Consider the following 17,167-nt stretch of genomic DNA (forward strand, 5'->3'; position numbering starts at 1 on the left):
TCTAACATAAGTACACAGAGTCCAAAGAAGAAGGCAGCCTTCTTCAGTCCCTTCTCTAGGACTAGTGCCTTCTCTAGCCCTTCTCTAGAAATGCAGAGCCTTGTACCCAGGGCAGATGCCTGGTGTGAGGGCAGGCACAAGTCGGCTACAGTGAGACCCAGTGGTTCTGCAGATTATAGGTACTCTGCAGACATTTGCTAAGGTAAAATGACACCTCAGGGCAGATGGGGCCTCCTGCCTCTGGCAATGTCTACACTGGAGAGAATACCTTCCAACTGGGCTTTGCTAGTTCTTTTTCAGAGTGAGTGTGATTGTCTCCACTCCCTCTCTGTCTAGGCCAGAGGCAGGGGCTGCCCAGCATGACCCTTAGAGAGTAGGGTAAGCCCTGGCTAGCAGAGGTGTGATCCAACAGCTGCTATCCATTCATGATCAGAAGTGATGCCGGTGTGGACCGTGTACTTCTCAGCAATTCTGTGGCCAGGGTAAACGCCCAATGGCCCCAGCTAGGGTGTCTGAAATCCATCACTACATTTGCTCAGAGCCCAACCTTTCCCTGGGCTGCTCCCAGCTACACCAGGGCAGGGGTATTAAAGTTGGCGCATTCCTGGGATGTCTGAGACTCCTCTAATGGCAATTTGGCTTGAAGATTCCCAATCTTGCCAGTCTGTCTTAGAACAGTGATACAGACTAAGGCTTTCCACCCAGCCTTCCTTCCTTCCCTCTCTCTCCTCCACAGGCATGAGACCTACATCACAGTCTGATGTTTTCCTAGCTGCCCCAGCCCCCCCCACTCATTTCCCCTCAAAGCTGTCTCCCTAGTAAATCTCTTGCACATGGGGAGAACCCATGGAGAACACTCCAGAGAAGATGCTGGATGGTAGAGACAAGCCAATCTCCCTAGATTCCCTGTGTCACCCGCCTCTCAGCTCTGGGGTCCAGCTCAAGGTATAGGATCAAAAGCAGCTTGCTCTGGGCTGGCAGGGGAGCCTGGGTACAAGTCTTGGTTCTATTAAATTCCAGAAGGACACAGGCTTCATCTCCCTGGGTCACTGGTGGACGCCCAGTGCCTGGCTTGTATTCACTTTCCAGTTAAGTATCTGGGAGTGAACAGTACTTTCACTGCGAGTAATTATTGTCTGTGTCTATTGACTTGCTTATCATCTGTCTCCCCGACCAGGAGGCAGCTCCAAGGGGAAGGCCTTTGTCTATTTCACCTTTCTCTGTATTGTACCCCAGGGCCCCCGCAGAGTCCCTGGCACATTGGAGATGCTCAGTACATATTTGGCAAATGAATTAATGAACACACTAATTGTGTGAAGCCCAGCCAAGCTCTCTTCCGGGAGCCCTGGTTTTCTCACAGAAAATGAGGGATGGATGGGAGCAGACAGTTCCTGAACAGTAAGTGCAAGCAGCTAATAATCATTTTGGAAAATGTTTAGTCTCGTTAATTACCAAGTCAAACTAACAACTGGATATCACTTTTTCTCTATCAAAATAGTAAAGTTTGTTTTGTTTTGTTTTGTTTTTAAAGAAAAAGGACAATACTCAATGCTGATAAAGGGTTCTGGAAAACTATTTGGGCTTATGTATCAAGAGTTCTAAAAATATTCAGACCATTTGGTCTTAGAATTCCATTTCTAAGATTCTATTCTAAGGAACTAATGAGAGTTGTGGGGAAAGATTTATGCACAGAAATGTTCCCTAAAGCATTATTTATAACAGTGGGGAGATGTAAGAAATTTAAACAATAATGTGACCAGGCTAGAAAAGCACCAGGCACTTCACACATATTTCTAATCTTCAGATAAGCCTGCAAGTTGGGCACGAGAGCCTCTATTTTACAGATGGGACTTGGAGGTTATATGACTTGCCCAAGGTCACACAGCTAAGTCAGTGGCAGCGGGGAATCAAGCCCAGGTCTGTTTGATGGCCTCATGTCGCCCCGACAACAAAGGGCTCGTTAAACGAATTATGACAGTTCATATGAAGGGATGTCAGAGAAGTACTCAAGTCTGTCACTAACAAGTCTGTTTTCCAGACTTGTTAGTGTCAGAAGGTGAAGTGGAATTAAGCAAATTATATACAAAGTCATGATCTAAAATATGGGGAAAAGGAAGATATAGATATATAGATAGATAGATATAGGTACAGATATAAATATAGATATAGATATCTGTATCTATCTATCTATCTATATATCTTGACATAGATGAAGAACAAGCAAGTCACAACAAAATGGTTTTGGGGCTCATCTCTGGGTTGAGAAGTTATGAGCGATTCAAAACTTTTTCTTAAATTTCTATGTATTCTTGAACTTCCCCAAACTGAGCCTGTTATAAACAGACATAAAGCAATAAAAACTGTAAATAGGCAGAAAAGAAGAATCATGTAGGGGGCTGGGGGCTTGAAGACTTCCTGACTTTCCTGGATCCAGACAAACTCCTCCTTGAGCCCCACACTGTGAGGGGAAACAGCAGGTTGTATGGGTGCTCTGGGCAGGGGTGGCCCCCACGTGGTGGCCCTGACCTTCAGCCAGACAGACGGGGGCCACACCGCTCTGTCTCAACAGTCTGAGCCATCCCCTTCTTGGATCCAACCTTCCAGGGGCCTCCCCTGGGGTTAGAGGGACTGCCTCACGGACAGTCCTGGAGAGACAGACACACGTGGATCTAGCAAAGGGACCCAGCAGCTTCGGCTGCGGCCATCAGCTCCTCCCAGGCCCCGTGATGTCGAGGGTCTCAGGCAGGCTTCTGCTCTTCCCATCAGTGGATTCTCTCGCCACAGGCGCTGGCTCTCACAGGGACCACCACCCTGGGAGAAGCCTACCAGGCACGTGCCAGCAGGCAAACACTGACTTCTCAGTGCTCCCGCAGTGCTCGCTTGCCGTCTCAGCCGCCAGTGTTTCGGCTGCTCAGGGCTGTGCTCTGTGCCAAATTTACTTTCCACTCTCAGAACCAGAAAGCTCGAAATGGATTCTGAAATCTCTTCTTTCTTTCTCCCTGAAATTCTATGTAAAAAAACCCAGATTTCTAGTTTCTTAATTTGATTGCTTATCATTTATTATAAAACCTCTGAAATCCCTTTGAAGTGAATGTGCAGAGCAAGGGCTGGCGGTGCAGTTTATGACTCAGAACTGGGCGCCTTCCTCACATCTGATCTCTCCAGGCATCCCCTGCTCCCCGCTCCCCTCTGCCCTGCGGGGAAAGAGCCATTCCCTTTGGTCCCACAGTGGGCAAGTGACTGCTGGTGAGGCTCAGGCAGAAGTCACAAACGGTGGTGTGCAGGCTGGCTCAGGTTGCTCTAGGTTTTTTTTTTTTTCTTTTCCTTGCCTTTCTGCCATTTCCCCCAGATACAGATTAATCACAAGTTAATAGGAGCCGAAAGCAGAACAATACAGGCATCTTTTCAGGGTGGATTTTTCTTTTTTTTTTTTCCTTCTTTTTTTTTGGCTGCTCTGAGATTTCTATCAGTGCTGCATCTGTTGGCTAAATAAAATCTTTCAAAGGTAATACACCCTCGTGGCTGCTGGAATTCATCTATGACAATCCAATTGTGGAGGAGACACGACAGAGGCCTGAGACACAGGCACTCTCTCTCTCAAGGTTATTCCTTTACGAAGGAGGCTCGTTCCTTTGTGGGTGCCACAGAGCATTTATAAAGGGAATGAAGTGATGGGGGGCTCTCACCAGCCACTTCTTCTTTCCCCAGGCACATGGATTCAGCCTCTTTGAAGCAGTCTCGCGGCGGGGGGTGGGGACCAGGCAGACAGAGGCTGGGGCCTGACAAGTGGGGTTTCCTATGGTTGGGGGCTGAGAGCGCTTTGTCTCCCTGGGATAGACACTCTAGGCCTTGCAAACCGTCTTGGAGCAGCTCTGTTGTAAGCTCTCTTGGAAGCCAGGGCAGAGAGGAGACTAAGCTTCTACAAGGGGATCCCACACCCCATCTCTCAGGGTGTTGGGTGGAAGCTTCACTTGCAAAGACCACAAGAGAACTTCTACCTCCACCGGGCTGATGAAAGGGATGGACAGACTGGGGAACTGAGATACCGAGAGGACACGTACACCTATCAGGACATTTGCTCAGACAGAGGTAGTTCTGAAGGCAGGACTCAGGTGTCCCAGACCCCAGCCAGGACAGCTTAACTGTTTCAAGATTAGGAATCAGACAGTCCTCCCTCTCCTTTTCTTGGTTCCCAAGAGAAGGCTCTGTAATGAGACAAAGGCTCATGAAGGGAGGTGCTCTCTGTGACCATGAGGACAAAGCCAAGGGCAGCATGAGAGACTTCAATCAGGCCACAGGCTCTCAACCGCGGGCTACGTTGCCTCTCCCATCCACACCTAGGAAACAGTCTCACCTGTCAGAACTTGGGGGGCTGGTTCGTGCCACTGGTGCCTCGTAGGGAGAGGCCAGGGAGGCTGCTGAGCCCCTGTAATGCACATGACAGTCCCCAGAGCAGAGGACTGTCCAGCCCCAAAAGTCAACAGCGGCCACGCTGAGAAAGTCTTAGACTGAATGAAAACATGTGAGTGTCATGGGTTCAGTCACTGGACCAATGTGCCAATCACTAAAAATAAATACATAAATAATAAATAAATAAGACATCAGCTTGGGGGCAGAACCATCTAGAGGAGTAGGCTGATCCGGAGGAATTCCATGATTCTTCTCACAGAGGATCTGCTCTGTGCCAGGCCCCGTGCCAGGCTGAGGCCACAGAGGGGGACCGGCCAGGCCTCTCCTGCCCTCCAAGAGCCTGTGCTGTGACACAGCTCAGTGTCGTGCAGACACCGAGGGGCCTGGCCTCGAGCCCTAGATCCTAAGAAACGCTACCGACTCCCAGTCCCTGTGACAGGACACGTGTTAAAGACAGTAAAGCAAACAATCATCAATATTGGATGGGCTGAGATTAGCAACGGAGAAGAGGGAGTCCTTCCAGATTAATAATGCATAGAGGACTCCTTCACAGGAGGAATAAATTATGCAGGGCACGGCTGCTCAGGCACAGGAGGAAAACAATAGCTCTTTAATTTGGGGGTGGTTGGATCTCTGTGGCAGGGATTCTCCCTGCACTGGACCTCAGCGGCAGCCTTGCTTCCTGGCTCTGGGAGAGTCTTCCCTTGGCTGCCAGCAGGGGTGGGGGCTCCTGGTGCAGTTCTCTACCTGTGCAACAGGCTGAGGCAGCTGCCGAGCCTCTGCCTAGTTGTAGGGACTCCCTGTCTCGAGAGCCTCAGAGCTCTCACCCTGTCCTCAAGATCCAGCCCAGGTGCCACCTCCTCCAAGAAGACTTCCCTGACCACCACAGCAGTTTCCTCTGGTGCTTTCTACGCACAGCCCTGGTCACAGTCACTTGGGCACATGTCGGGACCCAGCGGAGCCTGTGACACAGAGCTCACTGATTCTAAGATGCACTTTCTCCTACACTTCACATCTCAGATATTGGGTGTGCTGTACAATCAATGGTACATCATGGTTCAGCTGGTTGCATTCTCCTTTCTTAGTAGTCCATAAAACAGAGCTCTGCCTCACTACTGGTACTGTCTTGTATTTTGCAGAACTAAGGCAGAAGGGGCTCAGTGTGTGTGAGTGCTCCAGGCCCGAGTTCCTGAGGGCTGGACTGGAGCTGAAGGACTCTTTTTCCTCTTTGTGGCCCAGCCCTACAGGCGCTCGGTGTTTGCTGCATGGATGACTGAGGGAATGAGCGCTTGGGTCATAGAGGGGCCTGCTCTGCTGGCCCCAGAGCCCCTCTCAACAGCCTCTTTCCCAGCCCTCCACCTTGCAGGTGGCACTAACCCTAGCCACTCAGCTCCGGGGACTGAGAACCAAGGACAGACTCCACCTAAGCCATAACACTAGCAGTCACCAGAGGCTTTAGGGGGATTTGTGAAGAATCAAAGGTTGGAAACGAAGAAGGGGGCTGAGGCCAAGTCCTGGCCATCCCAGCAACAGGGCTGCAAGGAAGAGGCATCTCTAGTTTGCGAATGGCAGCAATACCCCCCACCCAGAGCAGCCAGTCCTCCCCAGGCCGTCCTGCAGGTCCGAGGGGAGAAGGGAGACTCCCCCACCCTTCGCCACCCAGATAAGAGGCAGCCACATAAAGGGCCGTGGAGGCCTTCTCTGGGGCCAACAGTCTCCTTTATTACCAGAGGGTGGTGCTAACTGGTGCACGGAGAGGAAGTGAGGAGATGTGGAAGAGGGGGCCCGGGGGCAGCTCTGGCTCTTCTGTTCCCCAGACTCAGGTTCCTCTGGAAGCAGCTCCTGGGGCTGGCTTCAGCTGAGGTGAGGCAGCCCTGAGCTCTGTCCCTCCTGCTCCTCCACCCTAGCCAGGGCCTGCTGGGACATCCTCTTTGGGCCCCAGGAGAGCCCTACTGATCTTTAAGGTCCCTTCCAGTACGGACCTTCTGTGGTTCGAGCCCCTGCTTCTGTCCTGGCAGTCTTATCTCCAGGCCTCTGGGGGTTGGGAAATGGCTCAGCTAGATATAGAGCAGGTGGAGGGGACATTTCTCAAGGACAATGCCCCCAGGGCCTGTGGCATGGGAGCCCCGCCATCCCAGCTCTGCGGGACTCTGTGGCTCCATCCTTCACCCCAGCCTAAGGATCCCCAAACTCCCTCCCGTCTCCTTCATGGTGGGTCTCAGCTTAGCCTACTTTGAGCTGCCAGCTGGGTATGGCAGACAGACGCAGGTGACTTGGGTCCTGGTCCTGGCTGGGTGGCCTTGCCTTCCCCTTCTTTTCAGCAAAGTGGTTAGTCAGCAAAGGTGACTGCTCAGGTCCCAGTTCCTTCGCTGCCCTGCCTGGGTGACCAGGCTGGAGGAGGGGGTCTGTGCCTCGAGAAGCCCCCTCTCCAACAGGGCCTGCCCACCCAAGCGGCCCCGGGCTCCCTGGACCCCAGCTCATACCTAATGGTGTTGTCGGTGTGACAGGGGCAAGGCAAGGTGCAGCCTGGGCCGTGTAGCCCCTCGGGGCACAGCCGCTCCTGGCAGCGGGGGCCTTTGTAGCCAGGCTCACACTCACAGGCTCCGGTGGTGGGGGAGCACTGGCCCCCGTTGTGGCAGTCACAGCGCTGTGAGCACTGGAAGCCAAAGGTCCCGAAGGGGCATTCCTCCTGGCACCTGCAAGACAACAGAGCGGGGCTGAGGCTGTGCTTCCAACCCTCCCCTTCCAGATCCAGCCAGCATGCGCCCTCTGCTTCCAGGCCCGGGCCTGCTCTGCTGCATGCCACCCCAGCCTCCCCTGCTCCTTTCTCATCCCCCAGGAAGCACTGACAGTTCCGTCCCCCAGTCAGGTCCCTGCTTCATGCCCGGTCCCCTCCTCAGGCCCCTGGCCCTGAGTTCATACTGTCATATTTCATTGCTTCTAAGCCTGAAATGTGGTTTTTATTTCATTTTTTGATTGCAGTAAAATATGCGCAACATAAAATTTACCCTTTCAACTGCGTTTCAGTGGCACTAAGGACACTCGCATTTTGAGCAATCATAACCACCAACTCCAGAACTTTTCATCTTCCCAAGCTGAAGGGTCTGTACCCATTAAACAATAAAACTTATGTTTGCCAACTACATTTGGGCATCTCTGCCATGGATTCCTCTTACAGGTGACGGCACGTCATCGTTTAATTATCAATGTTTTCATTCTTAGCAGTAGGTAGGACAGCTCATCTTCCCATCGGTGGCATCTTGGTTCCTGAAACATGGTCCTTTCATTTCTACTGTTTCTGGGCTTTTTTTCCTACTCTTTTGGGCGCATGTCCAGTCTCCCTTGGTCAGACTGGACACGTGTCTCCTCCACAGTGCGGAACCTTCCTGAGTACAAGAGGCACCCTCCTTCACTGGATGGGAGAATCCCCCACAACAGCAGCAACGATTTCCTCTTCCTCCGACACAGGGTCGAGAGAGGGGTGTCCAAAGCAGAGGCTGAGCCTCGCCCATCAGCCGGTGAGCACGCCCCCAACCTGAAGGAGGAGAACTGAGCCCCTTTTGTGTCAAGTAGTTTGCCTGCTCCTCTGAGCTCCCAGCGTACCCACAGTCTTTCCACTCCCTGCCCCATAGCCCCTGGTTGTGGGTCCTCTGTGGAGGAGCATGACCCTCACTGCTGACTGCCTGACAGCCCTCACTCCAGACTGGAGATATTCCCCAGGGGTGCAGAGTCACTGCCCCATGCCTGGATCCTGACAAGGTCAGGGGACACCTGGAGGCATCCAGAGTAAAAGAGGTGGGCGGCTCCTGCATCCCAGAGATTTGGGAAATGACCTTGGGGATTTGCATGACCCACATCCCAGCCCAGCTCCTGTGGGGCTGGCAGGTCAGTCCTGACATTTGCTTTCTCATCATAAAATGGGACGATGATGACTAAGGCCATCAGGTTGTTTGAGGATGAAACGAGATAAGGTGTGTAAATGTTTGGAGAGGTGTCCCACACGTGGTAGGGGCTCAGGAAGAAATGTTGGTTATGATGAATGCTCTTATTAATTCTATTTTCTGAAGTTCCCAGAACAGAGCCCATCCGACCTTCTGCCTCAGGTGCTGGCATGAAAAGTCTCGCAGGGAAGAATTCCAAATGTTAACCCCAGAGTAGACTTGAGGAATTTGTTAGTGTTCTGTCATCTAGACAACCATTTTCCAGTTTGCCGTGCCTTCCACAATGACGGTGAGGAGGGGAGCTATAAAAATTGCTTAAAAAAAAAAAACAAAACATAGCCCTAACTTCTTTATTAAATCTTGGAAAGTCACAACTTGGAGCCAGGGCTGTTCTCCCCAGCGGGGCTGGGAGCTGTGTCTGGGGGCCCTCGGGCGCTGCTCATGAGGGTGATGGTGTGGCCAGGCCCCAGTGATGCTGTAGAGCTGGGTGGCGAATGTCTGAGGCCCAGGGGGGCTGGGGTGTCAGGCCCGAGTCTTGGCAACTCTGCACCAGGTGCCTGTCTGTCTTCTCTTTGTCACCTTGTGCCCACGATGACAGGGAGAGGAGGAGAGTGACTGGGGTCTAAACTTGAAGGCTTCCCCAAAGAAGATGCCACCCATTGTCCCCTCACAGAGTCACTGTGGCAAAAGGAGGGCCACAGACGGGGGCAGCGGCCAGAGAGGGGCTCCCAGCTCAGCAGGCCCTGAGGCCCCGGCCCTGGGCCCCTGAAGTAGGGGGTATGCCCATCACCCTCACTCTGGAGTTGGGGGGCGGGGATTCGGAGAGCTGAGGCGCATCCCAAGCTCAAATGGCCGACATGACCCGAGGTTGTTGCCCAGCAGACCTTGCAACATTTTAGCCAGTCCAAGGTTCCATTTGGGAAGGAGAACAGAAAACAGAGGGAGGAAGGGAGAAGAAGGAGGAGGTTGTCCGTAGAAGAGAGAGAAGGTAGAAGACAGGAAGGAGGAGGAGGAGGAGGAGGAGGAGGATGGGGGAGGGAAAGAAGGACACTGAGGCAGAAGGGCCGGGCACAAAGCATTGAAGGGCTAGAAAATCACTATCTGAATTCCCAGCTCCTCTTCAGCCTCAGAATGGATTTTCCCAGAAGTCCTTCAGTTTGGTTCTCCTCAGATATCTCAGACACCAGGGCAAGACACCTAAGCCAGGAGACTCTCCTGACAACTCCCCACTTTCGCTGGAACATTCCTGCTCCCTGCCACCCAGCAGGACTGTGCAGAGGCCCAGCCAGCGAACTCCCCTTGAAGGGTACTCCCTCACCTGCCATATTTAGGAAGTGACTGACTGCATAGCTGCAAAAAAAGAATCTGGAAATGAAATATTGACAACCTAATACATTTACATAATCAGCCCCCCCTTTTTTTTCTACTCACAATTTAAACAACTTATTTATTTAGAGATCAAGCAATGACTGCTAATGAATTTTCCACAAAGCACGCTAATAACGGGGCCCGTGGAACAGAAGGGTAATCACAGCAGGAATTAGTTTTCTACTTAAACATCCTTCCTTCGCAACGTATCAATCTAACGTGTCTGATAGTGCCATTAACAACCAGATCCATTGCTCAATTAAATTACAAAATGAGCTGCAAAGCCCTCGTTACGTTTCATGTTTAATTTGCACTGGATTCTGCCTATCCGGGGAGGCCCGCATTATTACACCCACTCAACTTTAATATGCTTTCAATGATTTGGGGAGGGTTAATGCAGCTGTCACCTACAAAATTAATGGAGGCAATTTTATAAAATATTAAACACTAGGCGGCCTATTGAGGTGGGAAACCCACATGCTACCTGGCTCTCCCCCTGAACTCTACAGCTGATGGGTGAAGTTTGTTCAGAGGGCCCCAAACGTTTGGGATTTCTCTCTGCCCCAGGGTCATGGGCCAGCCCCAACAAGAAGAGGGATTCGGATTACTTTTCTGTTGGGTACCTCTTAGCAGCAAACACCGAGACAGCCAATGATATAGGGTCTATGGGTGCTGGGTTCAGCAGGCCAGATGTCCAGACCTGCTTGTCTCTAGCAACAAGTGGGCTGGATTACCTCTCATGAGCAAGTGGACTGAAATAAATGGTCCTGTTCTGGTTCTGGGGTCTTCTGGCTCCTGACCCTACCGATGCACTTCCTTACTGGGGGAGCAAGTGAGAATGAGAAGGTGAGCTCAGTGCTTCAGTCTCCTCTCCAGATACTTCCCCCAGAGAACCCTCTCTAACAGAAGTCAGAGAGGATGTCCGGATGCCATGCCCCATGTTCTAAAGCTGGGAAGCTCATGGAGAGGAACATTAGCTCACAAAGAGATCAGATCTGGCTCGAAAGACTTCAGGCTGGAGGTAAACAGACCTAAGGCAAAAAATGGAAAACTGCTTTTCTGGATGTGACGGGGGATTTGGGGCTGACTCCAGTGACAGTTGGAGGAGCACGGTTATGTTGTCACAGCCAGAAGGATCAATAAGTTGACTCAGCCTCGATACCACCTTGCTGATGTTATCGGGGCAGGGAAAGCAGGGGGATGGCAAAAAAAAATATTCCTCTTGTCTCACTTTGGGCAGAATAAAAAAAAAAAAAACTCCAGGGCTAGAGATGCAACATGGATCCCACAGAAACAGAGAAGTGGGTGTGAAAGCCTTGCCCCCACTGCTCCTTGCTCTTCTAGAAAAGATGCATGTAATTGAGGCTTGGCCCGGTCCTGTCTGAAGCAGATGCCCTCTTCCAGCTCTGAATTCACTCACCATCCAGCACGCTCACTGTTGCTTCTCTGTCTTCCACAGCACCCCCCACCCCCACCATCATGGCTTCCCTCTCCCTGCCATGGTGAATGTGAGCAGGAATTCCGTAGTTCTGTGTTTTGTGGGCTATCCAGTCTGCAAGTCTGATTTGATCCCATAACATTGGAGCCTCTGTTCAGCTATCAGGCCATTAGCCCTCAGAGGATACAAACTGAAACCAGGATTCTTTTGGTACAACCCACCTTAGGAATCAAAATTTAGTTCTAGAAGAAATTATGCAAAATGTGTAAACTAGTGTGCATTCCCAGCTTCTTTGGACTGTTGGTGCCATTGCCTCCCTCCAGTAGGCAGAAAGCAGAGTGAGTGATAGGTGCTCACCTCCCTCTCCTGGTGAGTCAGCACAAGCGTAGCGCTTGGTCACTGGGCACAGGGGTCGGGGTGTAGCAGACCAAGAGCCAGGAAGGATGAGGGATGAATCTTACCAGCAGAAGGACTTGGAATGCTTTCTGAGAAAGCATGAAAGCTCACAGAGGCATGCTGCGGGCTGGTAAACCTCAGTCCACCTCTGCAAGGCCGCTGGGAAAGTGAGCAACATGCTCAGCAAGGATGCTAGCTGACACTTCTCTTACCTGTCCCCCATGTAGCCAGCTGTGCAGTGGCACTGGCCAGTCACGTGATCGCACTGCCCTCCGTGGTGGCAAGGACAGTCCTGGCTGCAGTTCTGGCCGAACGTCCCCGGTGGGCAGGGCTGGGCACACACTGCTCCCTAAAACAGAGGAGGGAAGACACATGTGATGCCACTCTCTCTGAGAAGCTGCACAGTGGTTAGAGCCCCAGGGACCACCCCATTTCCACAGGGGGACTTTCTCCCCAGTCAAAGAAGCATAAGAAGCCGGACACTGTGGCTCCAAAGCCCCATTTGAGAGATATGGAGATTGAGGCCAATCAGCTTCTCCAATTATGCAGCATACACTTATTAACTGCCTCCTATATACCTGGCACTTTAGTAGACATTAGGGATACAAAAATATGAGGTAGACTTAATTTGTGACCTCCCAGTACTGGGGAGAGGGGCAAGAAAAGCAGATAACTAAAGCCAACGCAGCAAGCGCTCTCACACTGGCCTACCACAAAGTGCTGCGGAAAAACAAAGAGACTCTGACTAAACACAGTGGTCTGGAAACACACACTTTATTTCCACTCCTTTCCCAAACGCTGCTACCACAAGAGCAAAGTGGGGAAAAGTGTGAGCCTACAAGGACAAAAGGAACGGGAGCAGAGGCCACGCCGGACACGAGACATCACATGCCGGAAGATGGTAACCTCAGAAAAGCTCAGGAATCAGAGACACCAGGAACCTCTGAGGGTCAGAGGGCAGGTATGCTGAAACGCAAAGGCTGCTTGAAAGTATATAAAAGAGGGGCGCCTGGGTGGCTCAGTGGGTTAAAGCCTCTGCCTTCAGCTCAGGTCATGATCCCAGGGTCCTGGGGTAGAGCTCTACACCGGGCTCTCTGCTCAGCAGGGAGCCTGCTTTCCCCCACCCACCCCACCTTCCTCTCTGCCTACTTGTGATCTCTGTCAAATAAATAAATAAAATCTAAAAAAAAAAAAATTAAGTGTATAAAAGAGAGGAGACCCCAGATCTCTGCCCTTGCTTCAAAGAGCCAGGTGACTTGCCCAGTCTGGCAGAAGCCTGGCAGTTGACTTTTGAAGAGGTTGACCCATGTAGGCTTGGACATAGGGATGCCAAGTATGGCTTGAAGGGGCACCAGGAGAAATGGGGATCCTGTGCACCTCTGATTGCTCAGCAATGAGACTGCTCATTACCAGACTATTTCCCACCAGCAGGGTTCTGGAGGATTCTTTTCTGGGGGCACGAATAAACTCAAAAGGAAAGACCTACAGATGCTGAAAATTAAGGATTCCATCAGTCAATAAGCCTGGCCACCCCCTCTATCTCCCAGGCTTCCAAAAAGCTTTTCTGAGGCTCATTATAACACAGAAACAGGTGGTGAAGGATCACCAGCTATTTCAAATAAGGCTCTAACATGAGAGGAAGACCTAAGCAGACCAGTACCCAACTGGAACACAGAGGAAATGGGAACTGTGTGGGGGGCAAAGAAAACTTTTAAAAAGAGACTTATGAACTTCTGTTATAATTAAAATGAATATCTGTACACAGTTATATGAAATTATTTTATCTATGGAAGAGTAGGATGCCATAAAATCAAGAGTTTTTGAAATCTAAAAATAAGATGGAAGAAATTTTAAAATTTGTAATAGAAGAGCTGGAAGATGAAGAAATCTCCCACAAAGAAGAACAAGAAAGAAGGGGAAGGGTGAAGCATCAAGGAAGGAAACTGTATGCAAAATACACTTAGAGGCTCCATCCAGGAGGTCTGATATCTGACTAACAGGGGATTCTAGACAGCAGAACAGAGAAAATGGAGGTGCCTAAATTAAATGGGAAATACAAGAAATTTTTCCCCAGAATCAAAGGATGGAAAACACTGATCTCTGAATTGAAAAGGCCAATTGTGTATCTAGCATAAAAAGTGAAAAAGACCCATATTAAGGCTTATCTCTATAAATCTTTATACTTCTATGGATAAATTCTCCTCAAATCTTTCAGAAAGTCACATACAAAAGAACAGGAACCAAATGGTACTGGGCTTCTTAACTAGAAGCTAGAAGATAATGGAGCAATGCCTTAGAACTTCAGAGGAAAACAGTTTACAACCTAGAATTCTATACCCAGCTAAACTAATACTTAAGTGGGGATTCAATAAGGGCATTTTCAGATTTGAACAGCCTCAAAAAATTAACTTTCTATGAACTTTCTCAGGAAGCTACTGGAGGATTTTTTTTTTTTTTTCATCAAAAAGAATTACCCAAGAAAAAGAACAAAATGGGGACACCAACAGGAGAGAGAGGTAAAAGGAATTACAGGGTGGCAGTAAAAGGAAGTCTATAATGACACCAGGAAGGAGGAACTGAAACACACGAAGCTTCCATGTGGGAGTGTGGCCTCAAAGTAAAAAACAGAAACAAAAACCAAATTGAGAGATATCTGATGTGTCTGACCTTATTGAGAGGTCTTTTCAAGTTCTGCCAGAGAGTTTCAGGGATATATTAGTGATGACACATAAGTGGGCACATCAACAGAAATACTGATTTTGAATTCATTATGTCATGACATGATGAAGTCATTAATGTCATCAAAATGATTCAACCAAAAATTGTAAGAAAGTCCCACTTGAGAGGATGCGGGAAGGGTTGCACTTGTCTATATCAGATCCGAATCTTATTCTATGGTAGGAAGTCAACAGAGTCAACAAATGTCTACAATGGAAAAGTCAGGGGTGCCTGGGTGGCTCAGTGGGTTAAAGCCTCTGCCTTCAGCTCAGGTCATGATCCCAGGGTCCTGGGATTGAGACCCGCATCGGGCTCTCTGCCTGGCAGGGAGCCTGCTTCCTCCTCTCTCTCTGCCTGCCTCTCTGCCTACTTGTGATCTCATTCTCTCTCTCTCTGTCAAATAAATAAATAAAATATTAAAAAAAAAAGTCAGGAAATGGCAGGGAAGTATGTGATGCACAAACATGGATGGAAATGACAGAAGAAACACTTACAAGATGTGAATGCACCTGCCTTTCTGGAGTGGGACTTGTGAAAGAGTCGGATGACTATTTTCCCCTCCCTCCGGTAGTAGCCTTGTAGGATTAGATAACTTTAAACATTATGTCACAAATCTTAGGTCTTTATTAAACAGAAACTGGAACTGGCTGCCCTTCCAGCCTCTTCCAGACCAGAGAGAATCATTTCTCTTACAAGGACCAAGGCGTCTCCTGCGATTCATTAATCAATTAGTTCAACACACAGTTATTAAGCCCCAATAATTACCAACCCAGAGGAAGCTAGTTTGCTTAGGAAAATGCTGCCAGGCCCGAGTCATTTTTCAATATCATCCAGTTTACTGTCATGAATTAAGTGAGAGGCCTTTTAGCTCAGATTTCTCTTTCCCACATGTGAGAAGGTGATGGGCGGAGGTGGGGCAGGGAAAGGGTGTTTGAAGGGGCAGAGGCAGTAGCCAAGGGCAGCAAGATGAGTGTATATGTGAGGAGAGGGACAAGGAAAAGTCACAGAGGAAGGGGGTCTCTTCCTCCTGGAGGTGGTAGGTGCTCCCCACAGAGGCCTGCCTTCTCAGCGTACCCCACAAGCTTCTGAGACATGACTAGGGCCATCTGAGGAGGCCAGCAGGGACGTTTGGTGCACAGAATACTTCCTTCCAAGATTTCCTGAGGAAATCAAGTATCCTGGGGACTTTTCAGACAGGTGGGCAAGCACCTCCTTAAGCCCCTGCTGCCTGTCCCTCAACTTCAGGCAGCCAGGTTCTCTGAACCAAGCGTGAATCCCTGGGCTCCTCCTCGGGCTGGAGCTCCTGGAGCCTGCAAGAATTCAGTACCTTGCAAGGCCCGCTGCCTGGTGTGGCTGAGCGAATACTGGACTCAGAGTCAGCCCTTGGATGCAAGTCCCAGCTTTGCCTCCTCCCAGATGGCTGATCTAGGATGAGCCCAGTGATTGTCTTGAGCCTCAGTTTCCTCACCTCTAAAATGGGAGTCATAACTCCCAGTCTCCAAGGTGGTTGTGGAGGTTAAGTGAGGTTGGAGAGGGGAAGGAACCTAGCTAGTATGGTGTCCTAAAGAGCAGCTCCTTAATTAATGTTAATTCCACCCAAGTGGATACCCGGGGTTGCTCGTAGTAGGGGCCCAGGACAAGCAGAGCCTTGGAAGAGTGGGAGAACCTTAACTGGTAATGTTTCTGGCTGGAAGAACAGGCTTTGGGGGATGGGTGGGGGAGAGAGCAGGCAGCGAAGTGTCTGCTTAGGAGAAGGCTGTGGCTTCTTTTCTGCTGTTTTGAGCTGAATTGTGTCTCCCCAAATTCATATCATCTTAATTCCTGGTAGCTCAGAATGTGACTGTATTTGGAAATAGGGCCTTTATAGAGATAAGAAAGTTAAAATGAGGCCATTAAGGTGGGCCCTAATCTAATCTGGTGGATATCCTTATAAGAAGAGGAGATTAGGACACAGACATGCACAGAGGGAAAACCATGCGAAGACACAGGGAAAAGGCGGTCAACTGTAAGCTAAGGAAGGTCCTCAGAAGGACCCAACACTGCTGACACCTTGATCTCGGAACTCTAGCTTCAAGAACTATGAGAAAATACAGCCCCCACCCCCCACCCCGCCTGCCAACCACCCCAGTCTCTGCTACTTTGTTACAATAGACCCAGCATACTAACACACTGGCCCTGTGCTCTACTGGAGTGCACATCTCCAACTGTAGCAGGATCTTGGGTGGTATGGCTTTCAGAAGGTTGGAGATGAGGGGAGGCAACAGTCCCGCTCCTCTCAGAACCTGTTAGACCAAATGGTTTGTCAAAATCTGGAAACCAACCACTCTTTCAGAGCACTGTGGCTAAATGGAGTATAAATATAAAAGGACTGAGGCAGGTCACTCTGATTCTCCCAGAGGAGGCACCACTCAGCCTCTCCAGCCACCTGAAGGTATTTCTTGTGACCACCGTCCCAGGGAGCATGGATGCTCTCAGTGGTCAGTGATCAGTGGCTGTATGCGTGCTGAGGTCCAGGGTGTGGGTCTCTACGAATCATCCTTCCCAAACCTGACCTTCTAATTTTGCAGCCACAGCTCCAAAGGCCAATCTCTGGCCCTCTGGGACATCTGGTCCTAGTTCCCAGCACCTCAGCCCCATCTCTCCTCAGGCCTGTCAGGGGTGTGCGTGTGTGTGTGTGTGTGTGTGTACACACTCACAGACACACACTATATCCAGCCTCCACCATCAGACTGGGGACTCCTAGTGGAGGCTGACCACATCCTCTACCTCCCTTCTGTCTGCAGTCCCCACTCTCATCCAACTACTCACACCTGCTTTCTCTTCTCTGCTGAAAGGAAAAGAGTAATTTCCCAGGCTCTTTGCCAAGGCCCCTGCTGGAACAAGCTAATGACAGACA

The 17,167-nt window shown here is 50.2% G+C and overlaps 1 protein-coding gene across 17 annotated transcripts in view; it reads right to left on the reverse strand.

The window, feature by feature from the left end:
* MEGF11 (multiple EGF like domains 11) overlaps window positions 1–17,167 on the reverse strand; it is a 344,701-nt gene that overhangs the window by 58,086 nt on the left and 269,448 nt on the right. For all 17 annotated transcript variants that reach the window (XM_032342939.1, XM_032342935.1, XM_032342936.1 and 14 more), the window contains exons 8-9: window positions 11,766–11,902; window positions 6,894–7,106 (exon numbers count right to left, since the gene is read on the reverse strand). In XM_032342939.1, the coding sequence (XP_032198830.1) occupies window positions 6,894–7,106; window positions 11,766–11,902 (350 nt within the window). The remainder of the gene's footprint in view (window positions 1–6,893; window positions 7,107–11,765; window positions 11,903–17,167) is intronic.

The sequence above is a fragment of the Mustela erminea genome, chromosome 5 (genome assembly GCF_009829155.1).
Source record: "Mustela erminea isolate mMusErm1 chromosome 5, mMusErm1.Pri, whole genome shotgun sequence".
Taxonomy (NCBI): Eukaryota; Metazoa; Chordata; class Mammalia; order Carnivora; family Mustelidae; genus Mustela; species Mustela erminea.